This window comes from Mercenaria mercenaria, chromosome 5 (assembly GCF_021730395.1).
Source record: "Mercenaria mercenaria strain notata chromosome 5, MADL_Memer_1, whole genome shotgun sequence".
NCBI lineage: Eukaryota > Metazoa > Mollusca > Bivalvia > Venerida > Veneridae > Mercenaria > Mercenaria mercenaria.
In genome coordinates, this window is record NC_069365.1 from 96,473,534 (window position 1) to 96,499,789 (window position 26,256).

Here is a 26,256-nt window from a genome sequence, read left to right on the forward strand (position 1 = left end):
TAAGGCGACTTTATGTTAAAAATTCCGATAAATTTTAGTCATCGGATCATGAAAATCACTCTAAATGTTTCTTTAAAATTCCACATGTGCTACTTTTGTTCCTACCGGAAATATCTAGTACTTACAAATATAAAAGATCATTTGTCCGGTGCCTTTAAAAGTTGTGGAAAATAGGGGGAAAGTTTAAATGTGTTTCATCCACTATGGTTTTAAGAATTATATTTAAAAGTGTGAGCGGGAGAACAAATAATGCCAAAATTTGTATTGTTGCGTGCTTCGGGAAAGTTTAGGGGAATTCCGTTGAAGACATTGGACAAATGTTCTTACACGAATAAAATGAAGACATACATCATCAGACCTGTTTCATACCGATGACTATTAATTACCAGGGTTTGGCTTTATTGTAAACTTTTGTCCTCAAGGCATGAATATTAGGATTATCGGCACAGCCAAAGTATCACTACCATTGCGGCGGACAATACCGGCAATTTGATTAAAAATAATTAAATATCCGTCAGCTTTATAGCTTTCCGCTAGTAATTAAGTCTATGATAGAGCGCGGAAAAATGGAAACGTTTAAATAATATTTCATTATTTAAGAAATAATTTATAGCAAAACAGTGCTTTATCACTATTTATACACGATAGGCGGCTATACGTCGGGCGTAATAATTTCACGAGGTATAACCGCCCGAGTGTATAAATAGTGATAAAGCACTGTTTTGCTATAAATTATTTCGATTCTAATATGTTCTTTATTGTAAAATTTATATCAAATATGTATTCAATATGTGTTGTTTAATAAAAAAATGTGTGCAATGTGACATTTCGTTTAAAATATGTTATTAAGTAAAATATTTCATGAAATTTGAAAGCGCTATTTCTTGATGCGTACAAGGCGCTAAATATCACGTTGACGTGACGTCAACATAATATCGTTGTGATGATTAAAAGCATTGTTAGTGAATTTGTGATACTTGTTTTTAACTGCAAAATGGAGGAATAGCAGAATGTTTGTCTTACTCTTGTTTTCGTCTCATTCTACACAATACCACGAGTCCAATAGCAATAATAGCTGCTACAACAGCTCCAGATATTCCGCTAGCAATTGCGGCGACAGGACGTGATTCTTCCGGTTGACGTTCTGCAACTTTTATAAGCAATATAGAAGTCTTAGATATCAAGTATTTTCATATCAACATTCGATCACATATTGAAACATGCGAACTTAATGAATCTGTCACAAAACCAGACTGAATATACTAAACTACAAGTATTCAATGCTTTTTGGAAAAAAACAATAAATATTACTGAATACGTTTGAAATATAATAGTGTTATTATAACAGTAAATCGGTCTGAATGCTGTATTCGGCTCGAGAGGATTTTCACTAGATCGGATCTCACGAGGCGCGCAATTGCCGAGGGTGATCCGACCTTGCAAAATCCACGAGAGCCGAATACAAAATCCCAGATCTAGTACCTCTACCTTTTTGTTCGTTGTTTTGTTATAATTGAACGAACTCTTCAATGTTTATCGGTATTAAAATGAAAGTAAGTGAAGTGTTTATGTGCGCTATTTATAGAACTGTGTCAGGTCATTCATACAATACAAAAGGTACAATACGGAATCTAAAGGGTACAATACGGATTTTTGTTCGGCCTGTTCACATTTAATTGTGAAATACAAGCCGATTGTTTTACAGAATTTATATAGGTATATAATAAAAAACGATACTCAACTGAGCGATGAAATTTCCAATCTCCACTTTGCAAAATATGGAATTGTAAAACAAAATATACATTAACAAACATTTGTTCTGATACAAGACAGACAAAGATTTGTATTAAATAGAAACCCCCTTTAAAACAAAGACAAAATATCTCCCTAGTAATTTGAAAGCAACATAAACGTAATCCAATTTACATACATAATAAGAGTTTAGCTTACGTTTAGCACATAAATGTCCTGTCCATCCAATTTTACAACGACTACACATTCCATCAATAATGCTGCAAGGCTCTGCACAGCCGATACTGCAGTTTTGTTTACAGGCCATACCAAATGTCCCGGAATCACACTCTTTATAAATATAAAATAAATTAATAAATATCCACAGCTATTTCAAACAATTTCCAAGCTTCACCACCACTTGAGATAAACATTACTTTGGCAATGCGTGGTCTGATAACAACTTTACTAAAATGCTAAATCATGCAAGATATGAATAAAAAACAAATAGCGAGAATCGACAGAGAATTACGGCAACCATTTTGGAGGACACAGAGCGTTCGATACAACTGAGTTATTGTTATATGGATATTTTATTCGTCTGTTTCGTTTAAACGTTTACCTTTGTCGCACTTCTCTGCATATTTGTATCCCGGCATACATCCATCAGCGCATGTTCCATTGAACCTGTTACATGTTTCTTCATTACTGCACTTTCCGCATTTTTCAGCACAATTAAGCCCCCATGTTCCACTTTGACAGTCTATGTATTATAGAAATGGACTACATCTGATTAAAATGATCCCGGCAATATCGGAGTGATATTTATGCCTCATAATGTTACAATTTTCAGCTGTATTTTTTGTCTATAAGAACATTAACATATGCAAATCACCGTTATTTGAAACAATTTATTGCAAAAAAATATTTATATTAAGGTATTGGACCTCTAAAAGTAATGTTTAAAAATGGCATTTGCTTGGTATATTCTTAAAGTTGATCATGTTTCGCACTGTGTTGCAAATTTTAAACAACTTTTACCATGCCGTTTTTTGTTGTTGTTGTTTTTTGTTGTTGTTGTTGTTGTTGTTTTTTTGTTAATTTTGTATTATTTATAGAATTTCCTCAAGCTCAAGTAGAGACAAATTTCAATGTGATGGCCACTTTCTAAAACATTTGCAGTGAATTCATTACAGCATTAATTTTTATAAAAGAAACATTAAATTATTGTTAAACAATTATAAAACACAAAATAAAACTGTAAATATCTTTTTTTTCTAGGGTGCCTCAAGTAACCAGATTTAATGAGACAGAATTCTAACTCCAACATTGAAAAAGTAAGGTCGAATCCTATGGGTCTGTTTTAAATTTTACTCACTTCATTCAAAAATAACTTTGGGGCAGAAGTGAAACCTACCTGCATTTCTTCCACAATATGTAATCTAAAAAACGAAGGCAAAATAGAGAACTTTTACCGCATGTAACTCAATATTTTTAAAGATGTCTAACTCTACCCCTCCTAATTCAGAGGTAAATTCACTTTGAACAGCAAGAAATCGCTTATAAAATGAAAATTTTCCGCTTTCGTACAATACATCCATAATGCGTCTTGAAAAAAGTAAAACCTTACTAGAGAAAACCTACCCCACCCCCCCCCCCCCCCATCCCAGAAAATTGCAGTCAAAGTAGGTTTATGGTAGGAATTGAATACTCTTCAAAAAGGAGGTACTCTATTACGGGTCCAATACCTTAATTGTAAAATTAGAAAGATGCAAAATACATCCTGTGTAAGTACCACACATCTATCTATCTATCTATAAATACTGCATGACACCCTTGCGAGTATTTCTTCTTTATATTTACATATATACACATACTTCTTTATGTATTCTACTAATTTATACAATTTAAAAGCTAACATGACAAACTGGCACGTTTGCGATATAGACGATATAAGCCTGTTTTAGTTTAAAATCAATTTATCTTATCAGGCTGATATCAGCTTTATTCAGTCAATAGTGGCACATAAACTTAAGAAAACAGTAACCTAATATTTTCTAAAAATTTTCGTAAAATTCTTTTAGTGAGATTGAACCTTTTCCGTCTGAAAATGAATGAGTAGATTGCCAGATATTTATCGATGAGACGTGTAAATCTATATGCCTATTAATCTACAGAGAGGACAAAAGCAACTGCAAAAATAACACTTGAAGACCTGTACTGCAACTGTCTCCTTTCCATCCGGCTTTACATGGCGAGCACGTTCCGTTGATCTTTTCACAAACATCAGCGCAGTTAACACTGCAAGTGTTGGTGCAGTTTGGTCCATATTTCCCGCTGTCACATTCTGGGTACAGATAAAGTTTTTAATACTAATTTGATACTTTGTCATAACAAGTAGTATTGTACAAGTCTGTAAAAACTACGTGGTGATTCTTTTGCATATCCCATTTCACCAAAATGCGTACTAAATAAAGTCCTTTCTCGTGTTAATCCGTGAACCAAGACCCCAAATGACAAATTGTGGTGTTTTTGGATAGATATATATCTGTTGTTTATGACAAAGTCGAGAGAGCTCTTTCTATGGCACAACTTAGTGACCGCGCGTGAGTTTCTATGGAAAGCATAGTTTTGTTATTATCTTGTGAAAAGTATCTGTCATTTTTGGGATACAAAATGCCATTATGTTTTGTAAAGATTTGGTCTATATAATAACTCATTACACTTACTGCAAAAAAGTTCTTGTGAATTAAAAATGTCAAGTGGAGCTTGAGTTGATGTAACGTACATAAGCATACGTTTACGGAAAATATCAAATGTCATTATCAACTATTATTCTATGAAAAATGATAACGATATATATAAAAAACTGTGAAATTGAAATCTTAATTTGACTGGTGTGGAGTGTTTAAGGTCGCTTGCCCCCACACTAAGCTGGGTTCGGACCCTCGTTTTGGATGTAGATTTCTTTAAGTAAGTAAGTGAGTTATTTTTATTATAGCGACATTGTGTATACAACATATGTACAAAATCAATAAAAACAATTTACAGTACTCGGCCACGATTGGCCTATAAGTGACTTTAAACATATAACTTAATTATACAACCAATCATCGTAATTTTTTATCACCGAATCTATGCGTGTTAACGAACATATTCTGAACATATTTTGTTGGAAAAAATGCAAAAAAGATGTATTGCACATATACTAATAATACTGCCGACTTGAGAATGCCTGAAGAGGTATACTAAAGCGTGGTCAACTGTGCTTATCAATGTGTAAACAGTTTACTCGACAAACTCCGTAACTAGTGTAACGCGAAGTATTTCACTAGCAATCATTCAATTAAACAAGAGAGATTTTAGCCTATATATACCATAAACAATAAATTTTTCAATTACATATATTGGGTATTTATCAGATATTGTAGCTTCCTTGCACAAGATATTGTTAGAAACATGTTATTACTTTCTAATGCTCTGTTCATCATATTTAATCTTACATCTGTATAAGCAGGACAGCTCTGTAAAATTGTTATTCATCTTATGTAGAACCGTTGTTACAGAAATCACAAATTCTTTACAAAGATATCTGCTAGTTTCAACTTTCATAGTTCAAACTTTCGACAAATTACCCTGAAGATACTTTTCTGCAGCCTACTCAAATCTAAACTGCATATAAGAGCACAATTTTGAGACAGTTCTTATCTTTTAAGTTCCTTTAAGATCAACTGAAGTTTAGTTTACATAATGATCTAATACATGTTTGAATTCTGAATACCAAGTATCTATAGACTGAAAATCATGTTCCAAAAATTACAAGTAAGCCTAGTACAATTCATGTTTATCCTTCCATTCCAGAATCTGAACATTTTAACCCAACGTCTTGAAATAATCCAACCCATATCACCAGTCATGGCTAAAACTGGTGTAATTTGTGAACGCTCATGAAATATCGCATCGCTCTATTCTGAACCATGTCTATTTGATTAAAACATTTACACCCCTAACACAGGCACCACACATGTGTAAAACAGTTTGTTATAAGTTTTAGAAACAACATCTTTATGATTCTGGATATTTTAAATTACACAGCCCAAAGCTCTACTACCAGTTTTACCTAAAGTATTTTCAGTATGCGAAAACTCCACCAAGTGTTCCTGTAACTGTAGGCCAATATATCTATAAACATCCGTATATATTATAGTTTGATTACAAATATGGAATTCGTAAGCACTGTGTTGTTTACCTTTTTCTAAAGTGCATCACATTCGATATAGAATAGCTAAGACGCAATTTACAACTGTTACACCAGTCATACATAAATTCCAGCATATCGTGTTCATTTTCAGACAGCAATAAAATGTCGTCACCATAAAACAAGCACAATTGCACAAGTGTCATTTACATATATTCCCTTATAAGAGACTTAAGGCCTTCAACAAGATGATTTAAGACGAAAGAAAAAAATCGTTGGCGAACTCCTGTCACCCTGATGCATGCCCAAAAATTTAGGAAACCAATCTGTCAGTACAAGTTTTAGTTTAACAGCTGGCGTTGTTTCTGCCAAAATCGAATCGTAAACGTTTTCGTTTTTACTAATATTTAACATTCTATATACACTGTGGGGAATCACATGATCAAAATAATCTCTAAACCAAAGTTATATTTTGAAGAATATGAATAAATTTCCGTTCATGATAAGATATGAAATTTAATCATAGCTTATCACATGACTAATGAAAATTGTTAAATTATCATGTAATTGACAATAATGATAGATATCCTATAATTACAAACACTAAGGAAATTAAGAAGTATCAGTTTCTTGAAGTGTTCTAGATAATCAGAAGGTGATTGTGATTGAAATCTATGTAGTTTTAGGATACATATATGTTGCCATATGATAGGCTATATTTTAGATTTACAGCAAAAGATGCGTCAGTATTACCCCATATTATTTATAAATTTATTTTGGTTTAGAGATTATTTTGATCATGTGATTCCCCGCAGTGATATAGCAGATTATCTCTGTTTACAATGTCAATTGCTGTCTGATCAATGATCAATGATGAAAGTCGCGAACGTATGGTTTATATATAATAATTATATAATCTGTTTCGTGTGACTGAACAGGCTGTGAACACATGATGTTCACTCAAGTGTTTTCGCCTAAACTCTTCCTTTAGTAGCGACAGATGTAAAACTATCTGAGTACGGTGAAAATCGGTGATTTAGAACAGAGATATCGCATCAAATGAGATTCATATTACATACCAGGCGGAGAGGCAGTCGTTATCCTACATCTCGGCATTTACCAAAAATACATCACAAAATATGGTAGAAATGGACCTTTTGCATAAAGGTTGTTATCATACAGCGTTTATTCAAGATTTTGCGCCGATCTTTGTTTTGTTGGAAGCACTTTAATTGAAGTGATGCGCAGTCATTCCTGGTTACATTTATACAATATTACATATCAACAATACTGCACGAAAAAGCAACAACATAACTTCTTCTTCCTTGGTGAGTCATAACGAGGCGGTCCCTAATCAGCCGTGACTTTCTCATGATGTGGCTCAGATAATATTAGGGAACAGAGGATATATTATAGAACATTATTGAAATCATTCTTTATACTACATTTAATTTGTTTAATTCTACTGCGAAACAATTTATCCATGTGTAACTTAACTTTACTCGAAATACCAACCAAGATATATTCCGTTACTTCGTTACTTCGAAAGTTTATTCCGAGAAGAGTATCTATATGACTAAAATTATCCATGTAACTCATTACAGTGTTGGAGCGGTCTTCTGCGCATGCCCGAAAGTGATTATCAGTTGTAGCGCACGGCAAAAATATGCATATTTTAGCATGTCCGCACGCATTTAGTGTATAATAAGCATAAAATACTGACTAAAGGTTAGGGTTAGGATCACCATGGTTACAAAATATATACATTTAAGATATTTTCGTTCAAATTTTGTTAATCCGGTATATACCGGAGTCTGTAATTTATACCGGCGCTCCAAGTCTGCATTGAGTCACAGTCCTAAATTATTGTTCTTGTCCTGTATACTTTTGTTACAGACCAAGTTGAAGTTGTTGTTAGTCAAGACGCGACATGGTCAAAATGCGGCCGTGGAATGAATAGTGTATTATGTTCGTATAAGAACGATTCTCAAGATCAATGAAATAATACATTATTCGACTATGATGTATCGTTGAATAATCCACTGGGCAAAACGTAGGTGTATAGTGATATGTCCCTTGCTATGCACCGTTTTAATAGAGATAAATCAAGGTTGCTGATACGCTTTAACATCTGTACATGTTTAACAACGTCTCACAACTATGAATTAAATATGGGAATTTTTTCTAGCCAATACTTGAAAAGATTACTGTCTTTTCTGAATTATTCGTATTTAATTTTAATACAGTACTTTAATGTTTCTTTAAAGCTGTCAAACAAAATAGAACAGGGACGGAGGATGCCATGAGCAATTCTATAATATATGTATTACAATCACAGTATGTGTGGTCATTAGTGTTCAAATACGAGTGGCAGAAATGAAAAACATACTAATTTACCTAAAGGCAATGCTCTGACCGACCAACCATTGAGACACAAAATGGAATTTTTGTTGGCGCCTTTTATTTCTAATCCGGGAAAACTCATGACAGCTGGCAAAACCCAATCAAATGAATGTCTGAATAATGTTGCTTGGAGCAAAGCTCCTAAAATAAGAAACTACAATTCCAGTGAAAGTTTTAACATTCGGTGTTCGGCTGGAGTCGCGCGGTTTAATGATGGAACTGGATATGTGAATAGAGTTATAGAAAATTCAGGTCTTTCTCCACAAAAAAATACTAGACTATATACTTGTTTATAAGACAGACAGATGGATTATCTTATAAATCAGAAAATCACTTCAAGCAAAGACGTTAGGAATTGAAGAAGAAAAGACTCTTAGTGAATACCTCTTCCGAAATTAAGGAAGGCACTACATATGCATCAGAGTGTACAGATAAAACGGAAGATATCGAAAATGAGAGAATCCCCGATGCCATAGACTTCTGCCACGCAAACAAAAATATAGGAAACATTGGCAGAAATTTCATATTTTACGACATTAAAACTACATCATTGGGGAAAGGAGATGAGATGCAACATTCTGCGATGTCCATGAACGGTACAAAATTCAACCAATACGTCGTTCCAAACGGGTACATCAGTAAACAGGCATTAGCAGTGACCGGAATTGTGATTGTAGTAATAAGATAGAAAGGTTTTATATAAAGAAGGAAAACCGCTCTCCGGTTCACCATTGGTGATGTGTTAAAAAAATGTATCGAATGGATTTGGTTGCTGGAATGAAAAAAGTAGCATTTAGTTGCCCATAATGGAAATCAATTCGACATGAGAATCTTTGTAAATAGTTGTATAAAAGCCGGATGCCTGGACGAGCTATCAGAACAGATTTATGGATTTGTGGACACTTTACCACTGTTTAGATCTATAACGGAAAAGGGACTTAAAATCGGAACTCAAGCGCATATATCCTGAATTATTCACAGTATAACAGGACGAAATTTAGAAAAAAAATTAGGGCGCATTCCACCTTAAGTAACATCTTAAAAAACCATTGGATTCAGTCCTTCCACATACATGTATATGTCAGGTGGAAAGACAGTTTTCTAATAACCTGGATTTAGAGTAATCTCGACCGGAAGCAGATTTTAAAAATCTCTCAATTCAAACCGTATTCTGTGCCAGAGACTGCCCCAACCACCCCCCTGGATTCTTTAGAAGTACCCGTATATGACAGGGAGAATTTGCCAGAAAAATGGTACCAATTTATCCAGGTCAGGGCCTATGTATGTTGAAAAATCAGTGGATCAAATAAAACGTTTTCTATCGATATGCTTAGAATTTCCAGAAATGTTTTGTGCTTCAAATTAGGTGTAAAAAACAACAAAACACTTAAATGTATAAATTCATTTTCCAGTTCCTATTGTATTGAACTCAGATGGCCTTTATTTGAAATAAATATTTCTTTTCGATAACGTCTGACTATAGTGTACTTTTCATTCTAGAAACTACGATGTTTTGTGCAATATAGATGATAATATGTTGACCATAAAAGTCAGCATAGTAAAATTAAGGTGAGAAAATATATTTGCAATCAGGAACTATATGACGCATTCTATGTTGCTTTTTTTCAATGTTAATTAATATCATGTGTGTTGTAAAATGATTGTATTACATTTCACTTTAATATGTAGCAAGAAAAGCTATCAAAAGGTAACACACTTAAACTTGTTACAATAAACTGCATTTTTAAAACATTAACGCTTAAAATGATCATTTCTGTGATTTTTTTTATTATAGTAATCCGACAACAAAACGATCTAATAAGCCCTTTCTAATTCAAACATACCGCATCCAGTCATAAGGATAACTGATATCTGATATCTTTTAAGCAATCATGAAAATTAAAAATGGCAAAAGCTGCTCATTTTATAAACATAGTAATCATTACAGATATATAAAATAAAGTTTTGTCTTACATTTACCTCTGTCGCGTTTCTCAAATCAATATGGCTATTTGAAAAGTATGCGACAAATCGCTTTGAAGTTAAATTTTGCCAATATTATTAAACATTCATTTAAGAATATTGCTGGCGATATTATTTAAACTGAATAACTCAAAACTAGGCATTTTTCAAACCTCAAATGCATAAAATCTTTACGTTGCCAGTGCACTTGATTTCACTCAAAAGCATAGATATTATTTTCTCACCGTCAGTACATAGCTTTGTTAATTTGAATCCTGCAGCACATCCGCTCGGACATACACCATTTGTTCGATTACAAGTTGCATCAAAGCACCTGCCACACGAACTATTGCAGTTTCTACCCCATTTGCCACTCTTGCATTCTGGAAAAAAAGAAGCAAACTTAGGAAATAAACACTAACTACTTTGCATTTATATGACAAAACGTAAATAAAAAGGCCAATATTTGCAAAAGCACCGCATGTATGTGTCAACGCTCGGATATAAGGCAATATGTGACAACACAATTAAGGTTCTTGTCTTATATACTCAACTTAAGATGACAAAACGTATAAAGATTTAAAACTGAAGTCTTTAGGAAAAGAGAACCCTATTAACAACACAAATCGAAAACAAGAAAATACAATTTGCTTTGTTAAAAAGGGGCATAATTCTAACCAAATACATGAGGCTGCTATTGTTCTTGGCCTACTTACTAACCTTATGACATAAAATAACCAGGAATATGCAGTTTTCTTAGAACACAATTGCTCATAAAGTAAGTATTCACGCAATGGGAACCTAAACACAAAAATAACAAAGAAATTCAAATTGTCCGACCCCAGAAAGGCCACCGTCGTAATAATGTTTTTCTAACCAAATGTTTTTGAGAGTTATGGTCCTGGGCCTACTAACTCAATAATGATGATTAATAAGCGTGCAAAGTGTAAAAGCTGTAGCTGTTATAGATTCTGATAGAGAAAAATAAACTGAAATCAAAACCTTAACCAACGCCGACGATCAAGTGACGACAATACATCGCAGATATTTTTCAAACAAAGACAAGCTCGGTGCCCAATTGTCATTGTTTATGAGCTACGCGACAGTTTTCAACATTATGTAAATTTCATGGTTCGAGAGACATGTACAACAAGCTATAATGATGATGAATTGCAATACTTTTTTATTATAACGTCTTATAAAAACATTTACTTTGAATCGATGATATATAAGATATTACGCAGAAATGAGTGACAGATTAAATTGAGATATGCTTGTGCTTTTTAAAGTCCATTTGAATAGTTCGGAAATGACATTCCCGCAAGCTAATTAGCAATTATTTATTATGAAATTGGATTAATAGAAAATAACTTTTATTCGTGGAATTCGGCAGCTTCTACGGTGTTCAAATCCGATATACATGAGCAAATGTCAATCAGGTTAGGACTTTCTCCCGGAACATACGAGCAGCATAGGCGTATCTTTGGGGAAAAGACTGCGCATGCCTGAGAATGACGTCACAGCAAGTGCGTGGCGGTCATCTTGGAAGTAAAATGGTTTATGTTATATGTTTATAAAATTAACAACAGAAGTTCCTTTCAATCGAATACTGCTTCCATGTATAATACCTGCATATAAGGAATCAGACATAACTCTAACGTATTCTTATCGCAACAATGCGTTAAATATTTTGTATATAAGGAATAGGAACGTACTATATCAAATGAAGTAATTAGTCTCTTAAACTCGGCTCAAATCAGCCGTAATTTTAAATAGTAGTTAAACCCCTATAAATGACAGGACTAATTCAGTCAGCTGTATTTGGAGTAGCAACCGATCAGAAATCAAGACGAATGTATATATATGAAGTTGTTATAAGACAGTTGTCAACAGCAAGTTGAACGCCATTGACTGCGCATCTCTCAATCAAAATATGGAATATTACAAAAATCGACTTAAGACCAAAACAGATACTTCCCGATAAATATGAGCTGGAAAGTGCGGGGCTGTTTTACAGCAAAAAAGCGGACGTATGCCAGTGTTTTCGATGTCACGGGAAGTTAAGCGCTTTGAAAAGAACGGACTGCGCCTGGAAAGAACATTATAAATGGCCACCTGCGAAAATTTCAATAAAGTGGGCGCCCTTCAACAGAAACAAAGCGGATGTGGGTATAGTACCACATTAGGCGGCTTTGGAATGGCAACGGGGCCATTTGGTTGGTTTGGAGCATTTAATTCATCTATAGCCGCACATATTTTAAATGCAATTAGTGCTGGTCAAACCCTTTCATTTGATTCCAAATGCCGGTATAGTCGTTCCAAGCATAAGGGATAAATGTTGTATTGTTATTGTTATGATGCAATATCCTCGTTTGTTCATCGTTAGAAAGTACTCTATTTAGATATTGCTGGAAAGCCGCCATATGATCTATACTTGTGTCGGTGTGACGTTAAACAAAACAAAAAGAACAAAAAATCTTCATTAATGTGACTATCTATATTAAATGTTTTAAAGAATCTTACCATTCTGGCAATAGGAACCTTCCCATCCGGCAATGCATCCATTTATACATTTTCCATTTACATTATCACAGGTGAATGTATTCGATCTTGAACATGTTAGGTTACACTTCATTTTGCAGTCATCGCCAAAATAACCATTGTCGCATGCTGTATAACACAGATAAAAGACAACTTTACTAAATGGTATTAAATGAAAATCAGCTTTTTTTTGGAATAAGGTATTATAGCTATATTATATTTTATAAAATTAGGAAAATTAAACATATTTCTTATTTTAATCAGATATTTGTAAAATGTGTTAAATGCTGGTTGGTCTAAAGAGGATACAATGCGAAAATCGTAAAGCACAGTGCATGTTTGGTGATTGCCCCCTCTACAGTTAATCGAGCTACGCTTTCTTACTTGATGGTGCGATGACTAATAAAGTGTAAGACTCCATGATGTTTTTCTCCTAAATCCTAAATAAACGGGTGGAGGGAGTGGAATTCTGTCTTGAAGCTTTCTTGATCTGCCCTTAAAAGTTAGGCTCTTGGTGCTCTGACTTAAGTTTTGAGTACATTGTTGTAACTATACCTTAAATTTATCATTATTTTATGTTGTACTTAATATGATTTGGTATTTTGTCACTAATGTTAGAACCTTTCTACATTGTGTAGTCTTAACTTGTTGAAATTAGGGTAAGTGCGAAGTTGGCATTTAAACCTCCAGTTTCCTTTTTATAGGTTACTGACCGTTCCAAGGCGGCGCCTTTTTCCTGTCCGTCTTGTATTTTGTGTTTCGTATGTTGTCTTGTTTGTTGTTAGCGTTTCATCCTCCTCCCCACTCCCCCTATCGCCCCAATTTATCCTTTCTCCTTGCATTTCTGCTCCCTTGCTTTTGCATCCCCTCTCCTTTTACTACGGGTAAGTTATCGTGCCTACCTTAATTATGGTTGCCGGAATTCTTAGACGGTGTCCGATTGTTGCTTTTTTTCTGCTTTTTTGTGTGCTTGTGCGTCTGTGTGTTTTGGGCGGTGCAATACAGTCTTGTTTGTTTGGTTATCTATTTAAGTTAATTATGTGTGGATGTGTGTGTGTGTTTGTCTTTTGTACGTGAGTGTCTGTGTTGCTGTGGTTTACGCTGTAACTGTGATTAAGGAACGTAGCATTCCCTCCCCGTTTTTCTATATTTTGCATAAAATGAAATTGTACTTGTTGGATTTTTGAATCAACCCGTCTATAATATTTGTCCGTTACGGCTTCTTTTCTTTTGTTTTTGGCCTACATTGCAAATGCCTGGCTCTGTAGCTGTTTTGTGGGAGAAGTCTCCCGAGAAATCTACCCTTACCTATTATCATTTATTAACAGAATCATTCGGTGGTACTGCATTAAATGTTATCCATTTCTCAGACAAAAGGTATTGACTTTGACATGTTGTCTATGTTAGAAACACACATTTTACATACATAATTCAGTACTTGTGAACTGTAGTTATAGTATTAATGGACAATAATTACAACCTGACTGGTTTAAAACAAATATCTTCTCATTTCTCGTTTTCGTTCGCTTTTGAATTTCACTACGTAGTACTACTTTTTCATCCGAAAAGATATATTTGTACGGTGTAGGTTATACGCCTCCGTTAATAGATGGGGAAAATATACAAAAACTCACGCCGATCACATTTGTCGTCTGTGTATCCTGGACTGCATCCATTGGGACAAGACCCATCATCCTTTTGACATGCATCATTATTTTTGCAATGCTTACTACACGTGTACGAACAATCTTGTCCATATTTGCCATCCGTGCATTCTGCATATTAAATGGATAGTTTATAGATAGATATACAATATGAAAAGAATGTTTCAGGTATTACTGGTCTTGTTGTAGTATATACTACTGTATGTTATCGTAGGAATATGCCAGTCAATTTACTGTTTCGATAAGGATAAGCTTCGCTGCGTCGGATATTGATGAAGACCAAAAATATGAAACTATTACAATATATAACACAAACGACAACCGCATCAGTCATTAAAAATGAATGTGAGCATAACTTCTGAAAAATCCATTTGAGGTGATCAGAAATGCATACAAGAGAAGGCCTCTGGTGTGTCAAAATGCTCAATGAATAACCCAATCACACGCATATGTATTATCATTTTCTGATAAGAAGAAAAGGACACATACGTATGTATCATAAAGTCGTAACATTAATAATATGAGCTTTAACAAGGGATGTAATTTCGACCCTTTAAAAAGAGTTAATAGTAGCAATTGCAACATATTCCCGTCTTTACAACTATGTTTACACTATAGTTTCAGCTGGGTGAAATTAAATCATTTTCTTAAATTAGTAACTAAAATATAAGCACTAAACTGGTGTTTCGGCTGACTTTAGTCAATGAACTGATATTTCCGTTAAATTAGTGAAATCGGGTACAGAGAAAATTTTGAAACTTCTATCATACTACACCTCAACACGCCGACCCTGAAGTTCCTACCTTACTGATTTGTTCACCCAGGAACCGCTTTTTGTCAGTTTTAATTGAATAACATTTTATTACTTTATTTTACCCACCTGACCTACAAATAATCTACATTTTAATACCGTGTATGGACACAAAATAAATGTAAAAAAATAATTTGTTTTCAATCACATTTAAACTATAGTCTGAACAGGGTTTAAGTGTGAAAAGTGCTTTGATTTACAATGTTACATTACGTTTAGTAATGTATAGCATAGAGACCGTACCAGAGCTCTTCGCATACTTCGATTTTTCAAAATATAGTGGTTTTTACAAATGCACCGCTTACGATTAAAAACGGACTCTGTCTATGAATCGTTGGAATGAATGAATGACAGTCGATCTTAGTCATAATACTGATTGACAGTAAATGCTAATGACTTCATGTGTTGCAGAAAGGTATTTTGTTTGTAACTGTAATTTCTCATCAATTGAAATCCTCTCAAAACTGGTAAAATAATTGCTTATATTGGGTCAAAGCCCACAGTCTTTGCCGTCTGACATCTGCCAAAAGGGCGAATATAAACGTTTCAGTGAATGTTATGTTATATTTCACTGGTACTACCAGTAAGTTCATACTCTAAAAAGCAAGTCAGAGAAATTTGGACACTTTTGACCGGTACACAAAAAATACCGTTAGGAAACAAAGCGAAAAAGCCGATAATCTGGAGTACACCGATAAAGATGTTATTGTCACAAAATTGTTCCAGTTCACGTAATGTAGTCGGTGCACTTTAATTGCCTAGCTATAGCTACTGCTGTTATAGGGAAGTGGTAGAGTGTCTGTCTTAGGTGTGAGAGGTCCTGGGTTCGAGTCCCGGTTAGTATTGAATATTAAGGTTAAATATTTGCATTCTGTTACAGCATGTTTTTGCTGTTAACAGACTGTTCCAGGTGTTCTATATTTTTAGCACACAGTATCATGGATCATTATTTAACAATCCAGATCACAGCTAAAAGTTAAATAAAATGCACTCAATTAGAAAATATTCACTATATTATGTCCCTTTGCCCTCCATGTTCAACAAGAGTTACATTTCCTTCATCACAAAATTTTCTTTTACATGAAAATATTAAATGTATTAAATGCTCTAACTCTACTCTTCTGATTAAAATATCGTCGATATATCTATTTTTGAGAAATATATGGACATTTGTCTTCATTTCAAAGCTTTTTAACTTCATACCTATGATATGAAAAACTTGAGTACTATCTCTATATAGCATCCTTGACTATAATTTATTGAAGCATAACTTTCAACAAAGCAAATTGTTTTCAAACTCGGCCACCTAGCACTTGGTTGTGCTGATAATTACTATACATATTCAATAATTGTGCTCCAAGATTCTTAAAGGACCTAATAATATAACAATACTAAGTTGAAATATGAAGACAGCTTTTACGGTTTTCACATGGGACGTAAAAACTACTGTCATGATAACTAATAAAATGTAGGGAATGTCTTTCGCAACCAAAAATTATAGATGCTTTACATTTTGAAAGCTAAGAGCAACGCGTAGTCAAATAATAATAATATTATAATATTCCCGTAAATCGCAGAAAATATGTTTAAACTGTTTGATTAAGACAGGGGGAAAAGGAAACAAGAAAATAAAGGTATCAACCTTGCGACTGATTTGCTACTCTTGAATTAACTGACAGAGGAGACTGAATTGTGCTTTGGTGAAATGAAGGCTAATCTTACTTTCATTTTGGATATAAAATCATATATATCTCACAAAACTGTCGATAGTCAATGATATTACCTGTGCTGCAGAAAGGTCCTATATACCCTGGCTCACATCCTGACAGACAGCTGCCATTAACTGCATCACATTGTGAGAATCCTTTACAGAATCCGCACTCATTTCTACAAGGTTTACCCCAAGTCCGGTCCTTACATTCTGGAGTAAATGTATAAAATCCTAGTAAAGATAAGTAATTTAAAAATGAACCTTTAATCTAATGCAGAGTATTATATGAAAACTCAGCAAACATACATACAGGCTATGTGATCAGAAGACTTGTTCCAGGTATTGCTGTGCTAGATTTCACGAAAGAAATTTCGGAAATCAACAAGGCTAACGTCCATAGACGAATTATTTCATTGTCAGAAAGGACATGGCGTTACATGTATACATGTATATTTTGTTTCATTTGCATAAATGTACTATTTCAAAAACTGGAGAGAAAAAAGCTTTTGATAAATATCTTGTAAACGGTAAACTTTATCTTGGCTGTCATTTCTATCTTTACATTGTGCACAATCTCAATTGCTGTCGAGAAATGTTCGTATTTGATTTACGTTTGTATTAATTTTCAAAAACGTCAACTAATGAACATAAGAAAATGTTGATTATCATATCTGATCGATATCACAAATGACTGAAGGGCGGAAAATATTACTTCATATTTATATCTGAGCTACCTCCGTATACTCTGAAGTCACAGAGTACAAGTTGTGTGGACTTGTTTGCAAGCTGAAGTCGTATTTGATTTCCTACCGGTGCACTAGTACAATTGACCTTGACAGTTGTATCTTGTGGAATGGAAGCGTCATGTTGGTAACACGTTACTCCGTTTGTACGATATACTTTGCGTGTGAATTCATTTTCCGTAATATTATGAACAGTTACTTTGAAAGACGGAAAATATACTGAAAATATATATAAAAAACACACTTTATATATATTAACGAGGTCATGGGATCATTATTGTGTTTCATACAGCAAACTGTTTATACAACACTTGCAAAACAACTCGGTAGCAATATTAACAACAAATAATAGTATCATGCATAATCAAAATTTAGCATGATCAAAATTGTAAAAGATTATTTATTCAAATTGTTGTGAAGTATCAATGAAATATATGGAAACTAAAATACTCAATTAAACCATATAATCAAATGTAACACGCTGATTTGGTAATGTTCTCTGATAAACCATCGAAAACTGGCAACACCTCTAAAGATCACTGTACAGGTCTTACACAAGGAATCGTGTCTGGTAACAAACAAGAGCTCTCTGAATCTTGCATGATTAGGTAGCCAAAGGGACCACCAAGGTGCAGCTGATCTGAGACTCGTAGTCTGCCTTTCAAGTGGGTTAGCGCTGTCAGTGTAACTGCACGTAGATAAATCTTGATCATTAGCGTTTGATGACCACTGTGCACTTACTATATTATCGATATGGCGAGATATCTGTCCAAGTGCGATATTTTCTGAAAGTGAAATTTGATCGGAATGATACATATAAAATAAAATGTATGCAAATAAACACACTGGTATAATAAAGACAATGGAATTTAAGAAAATGCGAACGACTTATGAAATTGAATTCTCCTAAAGGTTCAAATGGTTGTATTCTTTTATCATATTTAGATATTCTGGGTATTGTTCGCAAGATTCCAGTAATGAGCTTTTCATAATCATAAACATCTCCGGGAATGGTTTTATGAAATCTATTCTTTTTTAAATATCTTAAATAATGCAAATTTCTCGTTTAAATCCAATACATTTTTTTTCAAATAGAATCTAAATAAATGCCAAGTTTTTCATAGTAATCAATATATCTTGAAAGTATGCGTAATGATGCGAAATGAGAATCTTCGAGGATTTTTTTTCGTGTCATTTCTCTTATGGTAGATTCAACAGTTACCTGATTAAATTTCTCATTAAATCATATTATTCTAACAAATATTCTGTTACAAATTACTTTCAACTTTCAACTTTTATTTCAATACTTAGGCTCATACATAATGAACAGCAAAGCATCAGAGTAAAGAAAAACATTTCAAGCAATATCAATGGCGGTAACATATGTATGTTTAGTGCAGCGATATATTAGGAAACGGAAACCTAAATTATTATACACTATATAATTATTTGTTACATGGATCATAAATGCAACAGCCTAATTAAAGATCAGTTATTTAGCAGACGGCAATAATTTGTGAAATATTTTCACGCAATGGGAGTCAGATATCGGAGTTCATGTACATATCATTGTTTGTTTGGGAAAGGCACCAAATGTATATTATCTACATAAAGTGATAACTGCCTTAAATAGTTTATGACTTGAAACATATTTTGTATGTTGTGTAAGGATCAAAATATTTAATACTTTTAAACATTGATTAGCTCACACGCTAGGCATTCGGCGTGGCATTCTTTTCTGCTCGATCCTCATGGAAATAGCACTTATTTTTTCCTCAACCCATAATTACAGATCACATTATTCTATATTGTTCAAATATGTAAAATTTTATCTCATAAAAGTTGAAACTGGGTGTATTATTTGAAAGTATATAGTAGTAAATGGCATTTGACTCAATACTTACAATGTGATTGATATAGATTTTTTAATTGACCTCAAATGTCTTTGTATTCTGTCATAATAAGATTATTACAGAAAAAAATAAAGGGGAAGAATTTACATAAATATGTGAAAAAAATGTCTAAATATAAGAAAAAATTGACGTTTACTTTTTCGAACTGATGCAAATTAATTGACGTATGAAAGAATGAAATTTAAAAAAAATATATAAATTCGACTTGTTTTCTTCATACCACATTACAATTGAAGAACATCACGCGGTAGATTAAAAAGATCAATCAACCGTGAAGTCAGTAGTCCCACAATAGCTGTTTTGCACGAAATTCACGTGCGCGTGTAATTAACGATATTCTTTACGGAATTTTATTTTCATTGGAAACATTGATGATTGACTATCTCGAAAAACAGCATAAAATTAGAAAAAATGTTTTTGGTTGCATGGCACGGCTGAATCAAATTCAGCGCGAGCGCGCAACTTGATGTAACAATGCAACTGTCGCGCCAGAATTTCGTGCAAACTGACTGTACTGACTTCACGGTTGATTGATTTTTATAATTTAACACGTGAAGTTCTTCAAGTATAATATTATATGAAGAAAACAAGTCAAATTTGTAATCTTATTTTTTTTTATCAAAATACTCAAGTTATACTTCTGGATAGTTCCTTTTGCTGTTCAGTATATAAAGGGGGAAGTCAGAAATAGTTGCCTGATTTTTAGGCTATAAATGTATCATTTAGAGCTATATAACCTTTTCCCTTTAATTATGAATATAAATTTCTAGCTTAATGATATATATACATTATGCCAAATGCCGACAGTCTACATTATACAGCATAACGCATCATTACGCCACATTTAAAAAGTCACAAATAACAATGTGCGGGGTAGTCGCATTAGAAATTCAAAGTAGTTTTTAAATATGTTAAGGTCTATTTCTAAATGTAAAAGATAATATATAAATGTTTGAGTATATAAATGAATAAAAATTCTTATTTCATAAGTACTTTTATTTTCTATATATCTAAATAGGAGAATACACATTTAATAGTTTTCAAATAGATATCTAGACGCGTGAATTTTACATCGAATGCGTGACGATATTTGTGACGTCATTTAATGTGCATACTTTAAAATGCTCAGTTTTACTCTAGTTAAAGGGTAAATGTCTTTTATATAACGATAGTAATCTTTTATGTATTAAAATAATTATTACATTTGCATTGAAAAGTATGCGTTCGTTCTTTCGCGGAGTAATCACTCGTTCCTAAACTTCACAACACACATAATAGCCGTTCTTTAGATGTATATAACTGACATATTTCCAATGGCTGCATCACACATCAGAACCCATTTTGAATGTCTGTAACTTACATTTTCTTGGGGGGGGGGGGGGGGGGGAAGATAATATTTTTTATTCTCAAAAAAGAAAATTATTTATAAATGTATGTTCAAAGAGTCATTTATAACAACTTTTGCATATTACCATGAAAGAAAGAAACAGATAAGTAAGATTACGAGTGTTAATAATTTACAAGACAAGTAAGGGACGACATTCAGGTAAGACTTTATCTGTCGAATTTTAATAAGAAATTAAGACTATTTTAGAGGTTTAATCGTCGTTAATTAACCCTTCTTGACATGCATGTGATACTCACTATACTGGCAGCTGGGGCCGACCCATTCAAAGTCACATCCTGAACCACATTCACCTGTAGTATAATCACATTGTTCATTGTTGTTGCAGTGGCATGCGTATTTACAGCCAGTTCCGAATCGCTTGGTACCGGATGTAGTTGGACTACATTGTGCATCTGGATAAGAAATTTTAGAATTATCTATGTGAAAAACCTTCGCAGTCACTAGTGATTTAATTATTACGCATTCAAACTCCTGCGAATGTTTTATTAACTGATAAAATATAGGAACAAATTTATTATTTCTTAACTAAAATATCGTCTGTATAAATAATTCTTTCGAACTTACTTATCTACTGCTGAAATTCGCCACAACTACTCCACAACTAAAACAGGTAAGAAGAGGCATATTTCTGCCAAAACCGTTACTTTGATAACTGGACAGTAGTTCTAGAGTAAAAATGGTTTTGCCGTTCTTCTTTCAAAGAAGACCTCAACGTTTTAAGCTTTAGTTGTATTGGCGAAGCCTTCTCCGCCTCCCTGGCGGACACATTCTTTAAAGTACCAAACGGTGTTTCTCAAAAATTTCGTTATAGCTATAGACTACATAAAAAGCCATGTCAAAGCGAAATCACCTAACGAAATTTGGCAGATGACCACTCAATAAATATTTATGCATAATAGCCATATATAAAGATAATTCTGAAAGATTCGACTATTCTATATAATTTGCGGTCAGGACTTAGGGAGTTTTGTAGAAGGTTATCCAAAGAACATTTCTGTTTAGTAGTTTTGAAAAAAGAGTCAATGAGGAGAAGAACTCATCCTTTCGATTGCTTATCGCAACCGGAACTATGCATGGATGACCTAGATGTTTATGTCTCGAAAGGAACACCTTCAAGAAAAATCCCTGTGAAGTTTGGACTAAACTGACTCTGTGGTAAAGGAGGAGATGTCCATGACAAAAGGTACGGGGCCTGATGACGGGCATACGACTGACATCCAATTATCATAAACACATCACAATGATCACGTCTTGCTTAGGTGAGCTAAATATGCCCAGGATTACTTATAAAAGTAATAATAACAATTTTAAGAAAAACAAATCTTACTAATCTACTAAACGTCTGTAAGAAGTACAAAAGAAACATTTATTATTTTGAAACAGAGAACGACTAAGGTGGTTGGATAATATGCAGCCACAAGTTCAAGCTCCACAATAGACTAATGGATCATTACAACATAATGCCAGAAATAAAAAGGATGATGTCCACTGTTCTCCCTTTGTGTTTTCTCGGACGTTATTTTTCAGTTACATGGAATTTTGAAAATTATTTACATGCCTTGTTCTTTTTTAATCCTTCAAAATGGCCTCAGATGTGAAACCCTGATTTTGGCGGCCATATTGGATATTTTTGGAAGGATTTGTGTGCTAGTTCTTTGACACTTGATTTTAGTACTTTTAAATCTTTATTTGTAATTTAAATTATACTGATAAAGTGTAGTGTTTCCTGTAGTTTATGTTTATGCAATTTGTTTTGATGACATTCATTCTTTTTCTTGCATTAATTGAGAAAAGTTTTACATATTTGTGAATATGTCATTAACCAATCGAATAGCAGCCGTATTTTGGCGCCTCTTTATAAATATGGGCTTATCAGTTATTTCTTTGCTCTTCTAGTTTACACTTTGGACTTTTTCTTGGACTGAAAATCGTTGAAAATTTAGAGCCTATTTTGGACTTTGGACTTTATTTTTGTTTGAGAATAAATTAGAACTTTGAAATTTTAAATTTTATTTGCTGTCAAATATACTGAAATTTATGTGCGTTTTAAATGGAATAGTTGTGGGATCTTCTGAAAATAGTGACAAATATTTTTAATAGTTGGAAATTGGTGTATATATTAATTGTAGACTAGTTGTGAATGTGTGTTTATGAATGAAATTTAGAGTTTTGATAAATTTATAACACTGGACTTATTCTTATGTCTTTATTCAGTTTTACATAATTATGTGTTGACTTTTCGTCATATTATAAGAGTGGTGTAGTAATAAATAAACTTGTTATTGCAAAACATAACATTATAATAACTCTGAAATAACCTTAAGATTGGTTTTGAATGGAATCCCGGCTTTTTCGTAATATAATTAAACCAGTTGTGTCGGACATCCTGAACTTTTACCCTAATACCCGATCAATAAGACACTTGTGAGGAACCATATTTTAGGTCCTCGTTAAACATTTTACCCCGGGGGCTAGGGTTTACGACATTTGGTTTAACGCAGGTTACAGAAAAAAACTGCAAATAAAACAAGTTTACATACTGAAGAACAACTACCTTTGCAGTTGGCTAATTCAAAATAATTTTAAATGTTCGGACGATTTTATTATGAATAAATAAAAACCATCATTTTAACCATACTTATACTCCTTAATGCGTCATGTGCAAATTGTCCATATTTGAACGAGGAAGTTCCATTACGCTGAAGTAAATATTTATTTAAGAATTACTGTATGCTTTTCCAACCATGCAACAATATTGTAACAGATACTCTTCACATAGAGCTCGCATGGAGGCATTTTCATTTTGTTAAGCTTACTTTTCTTAACATAAATAATGAACGAAATTGGCGTTTTAATGTAAGATCGAAGAATATGTCACCGTGTGAACACTATATTTATTTTACAGTTATTTTATTTCAATGATATATTCCAGTAATTTACTGAATAGCATAAAATAATTAAACATACTAGAAACCATATGTTGAAATGATATGTGATCAATCATTGACATCATAACGCTATAAGAAAGCTTTAGAAAATAGTTAAAAATATTGATATACAAGTTGAAGTTATTAATCCCAGTGAGAGACATTTTTGTTTTAAAAATTGCCTGATAAATTAATAAAGTCTTCTATGCAACTTAGTATAAAGACAAAAGTATAACACAAACGGAGAAACTTGTAAAATTGGTTTCGTGTATTACTGTTTTTTTTTCAAATTGGGTGTTTGTTTTGAAAACGGAAACTATTTTAACAGTTTAAAAGATTTCAAACAATTATAAACCTTTAATCACTACTCTCAATTTTGTATACTAGAAATACTAAAATGATATATATATACTCTCTTTATTTCAGTCTCATCAGTGTACAACATATATTACATAATATACATAATAAAATATCAATAAAATGCACACTGCCACTCTATAAAAGAGTTATAAGAGACTTATAGCTAAAACATATCAGTATTACTTTGACTATTATGTAAAACACCATGTTAAAAGAAAGATGTAGCTGCTAATAAGCTCAAATAAAATGTTGAGGCATTAAATCCCTTTTAATGAGTAAAATACTAGTTTATTAAAAGTATATATTTTGTCACTTTATTTCTAGATGCATTGTGATAACGAGACCCATACCATACTAATAAAAAAGTGTTCACTTATTTTTTTTGGCAAATTAATCCAAAATATGTTACAATTTTATGTGATAATATCTGCCTGTTATTCATTCCTGTCTGTCAAAGACAAAATATATACTGAACAGCAAAAGAAACTATCCGGATGTATAAGTGGGGTATATTTTAATAACAATCTTAAATTTATAAATTTCTCTGGTTTTCTTCATACCACATTACACTTAAAGAACTTCACGAGTTAATTTTTTAAAAATCAATCAACTGTGAAGTAGTAGTCCCACAATAGCCGTTTTGCACGAAATTCTGGCTATATCTTTTACGAGTCAGTTGCATTGTAACATCCCAATTGCGCGCACGCGCTGAATTTGATTCAGTCGTGCCATGCAACCAGCAATACATTTTTCTAACTTTATGCTGTTTTTCGAGTGAGATAATCATCAATGTTTCCAATGACAATAAAATGTTATAAAGAAAGTCATTTATTACACGAGCACGTGAATTTCGTGCAAAACGGCTATTGCGGGACTACTCACTTCATGGTTGATCAATTTTTTGAATTTTCTACGTGAAGTTCTTTAAGTGTACTGGTTGGGAATCATTTTCCGGACATATTTTAATATTTCGGCTCTATTATTCCCTAAAAAAGTATTTGATATAAATGAAGCCCACATTGCACAAACTTCAGCTCCTACCGCATCCAATGTTGTAATCGGCATCGCATTGTGACGTAAAATTTTGGTTCCATAGGGCCTCAAATGTGGTCACTAAATGAAGTCATTTTCCGCGTCAGGTAAACCAGTTCCCGGACAAATATTTGACAGTGTTTTGCAGTCAATGTGATATCAAAATAAGAAATTAAACTATTTCTACACATTTCTTTATCATTCTTCTCTTCAGAATTGCCCTAGAAACATATTCCGACTTTCAATAGCAGCTACGAAAGCAAACCGAGGTTGACTATAAAAAAACTCGAATTTCGTCTAACACGAGTTCTTGATAATTCCAAAAAAGAAATTAAATAGAATTAGTGCAAAAATCGACAGTCCTGCATCCTAAGTAACTTTTACTGTGAAATTTAAAGTAGAACATGTTATCAGCAGACAAGCATTATGTAGTCTAATTATTTCTTCCCCACTTGATACCTCGGCTAGTGTGAACTACTGTGCATGCGCAATGCTATCTTCACTGATACCAGACAGAAAGTTGTTTTGTAAACGCCGATGAGTTATCATCAAAACCCAAACATTATACAGCCTTATAATTTAGTGGTTTGTTGTAGACATGAAAAACAAACATCTTAAAGATCTAGATGAAAAAATTACAACGAAGTTACGCGGAAATTACATGTGTCCCGAAACTGGTCCTGTCCGGAAAATGGTTCCCAACCAGTAATGTGGTATGAAGAAAACAAGTCAAATTTATAAATCTAAGTTTTTTATTTAAATATACATCTGAATAGTTTCTTTTGCTGTTATAGACTGATAGATATTCTGGTCATTTACATTAAATTTGTGTAGGTTACTAACCGAGTAGGA

General features: G+C 33.2%; 2 protein-coding genes across 2 annotated transcripts in view; both read right to left on the reverse strand.

Annotated features, from left to right (window-relative positions):
- LOC128557420 (receptor-type tyrosine-protein phosphatase epsilon-like) overlaps positions 1-18,122 on the reverse strand; it is a 33,757-nt gene extending 15,635 nt beyond the window's left edge. The window contains exons 1-10 of the mRNA XM_053544791.1: positions 18,071-18,122; positions 17,756-17,983; positions 17,094-17,231; positions 14,470-14,610; positions 12,818-12,964; positions 10,540-10,677; positions 3,947-4,078; positions 2,354-2,494; positions 1,951-2,082; positions 1,024-1,150 (exon numbers count right to left, since the gene is read on the reverse strand). Of these exons, the coding sequence (XP_053400766.1) occupies positions 1,024-1,150; positions 1,951-2,082; positions 2,354-2,494; positions 3,947-4,078; positions 10,540-10,677; positions 12,818-12,964; positions 14,470-14,610; positions 17,094-17,231; positions 17,756-17,983; positions 18,071-18,122 (1,376 nt within the window). The remainder of the gene's footprint in view (positions 1-1,023; positions 1,151-1,950; positions 2,083-2,353; positions 2,495-3,946; positions 4,079-10,539; positions 10,678-12,817; positions 12,965-14,469; positions 14,611-17,093; positions 17,232-17,755; positions 17,984-18,070) is intronic.
- Positions 18,123-18,126: 4 nt separating this feature from the next.
- Positions 18,127-26,256, reverse strand: part of LOC128557228 (uncharacterized) — a 31,217-nt gene continuing 23,087 nt past the window's right edge. The window contains exons 2-3 of the mRNA XM_053544387.1: positions 21,322-21,477; positions 18,127-18,549 (exon numbers count right to left, since the gene is read on the reverse strand). Of these exons, the coding sequence (XP_053400362.1) occupies positions 18,215-18,549; positions 21,322-21,477 (491 nt within the window). The 3' untranslated portion in view covers positions 18,127-18,214. The remainder of the gene's footprint in view (positions 18,550-21,321; positions 21,478-26,256) is intronic.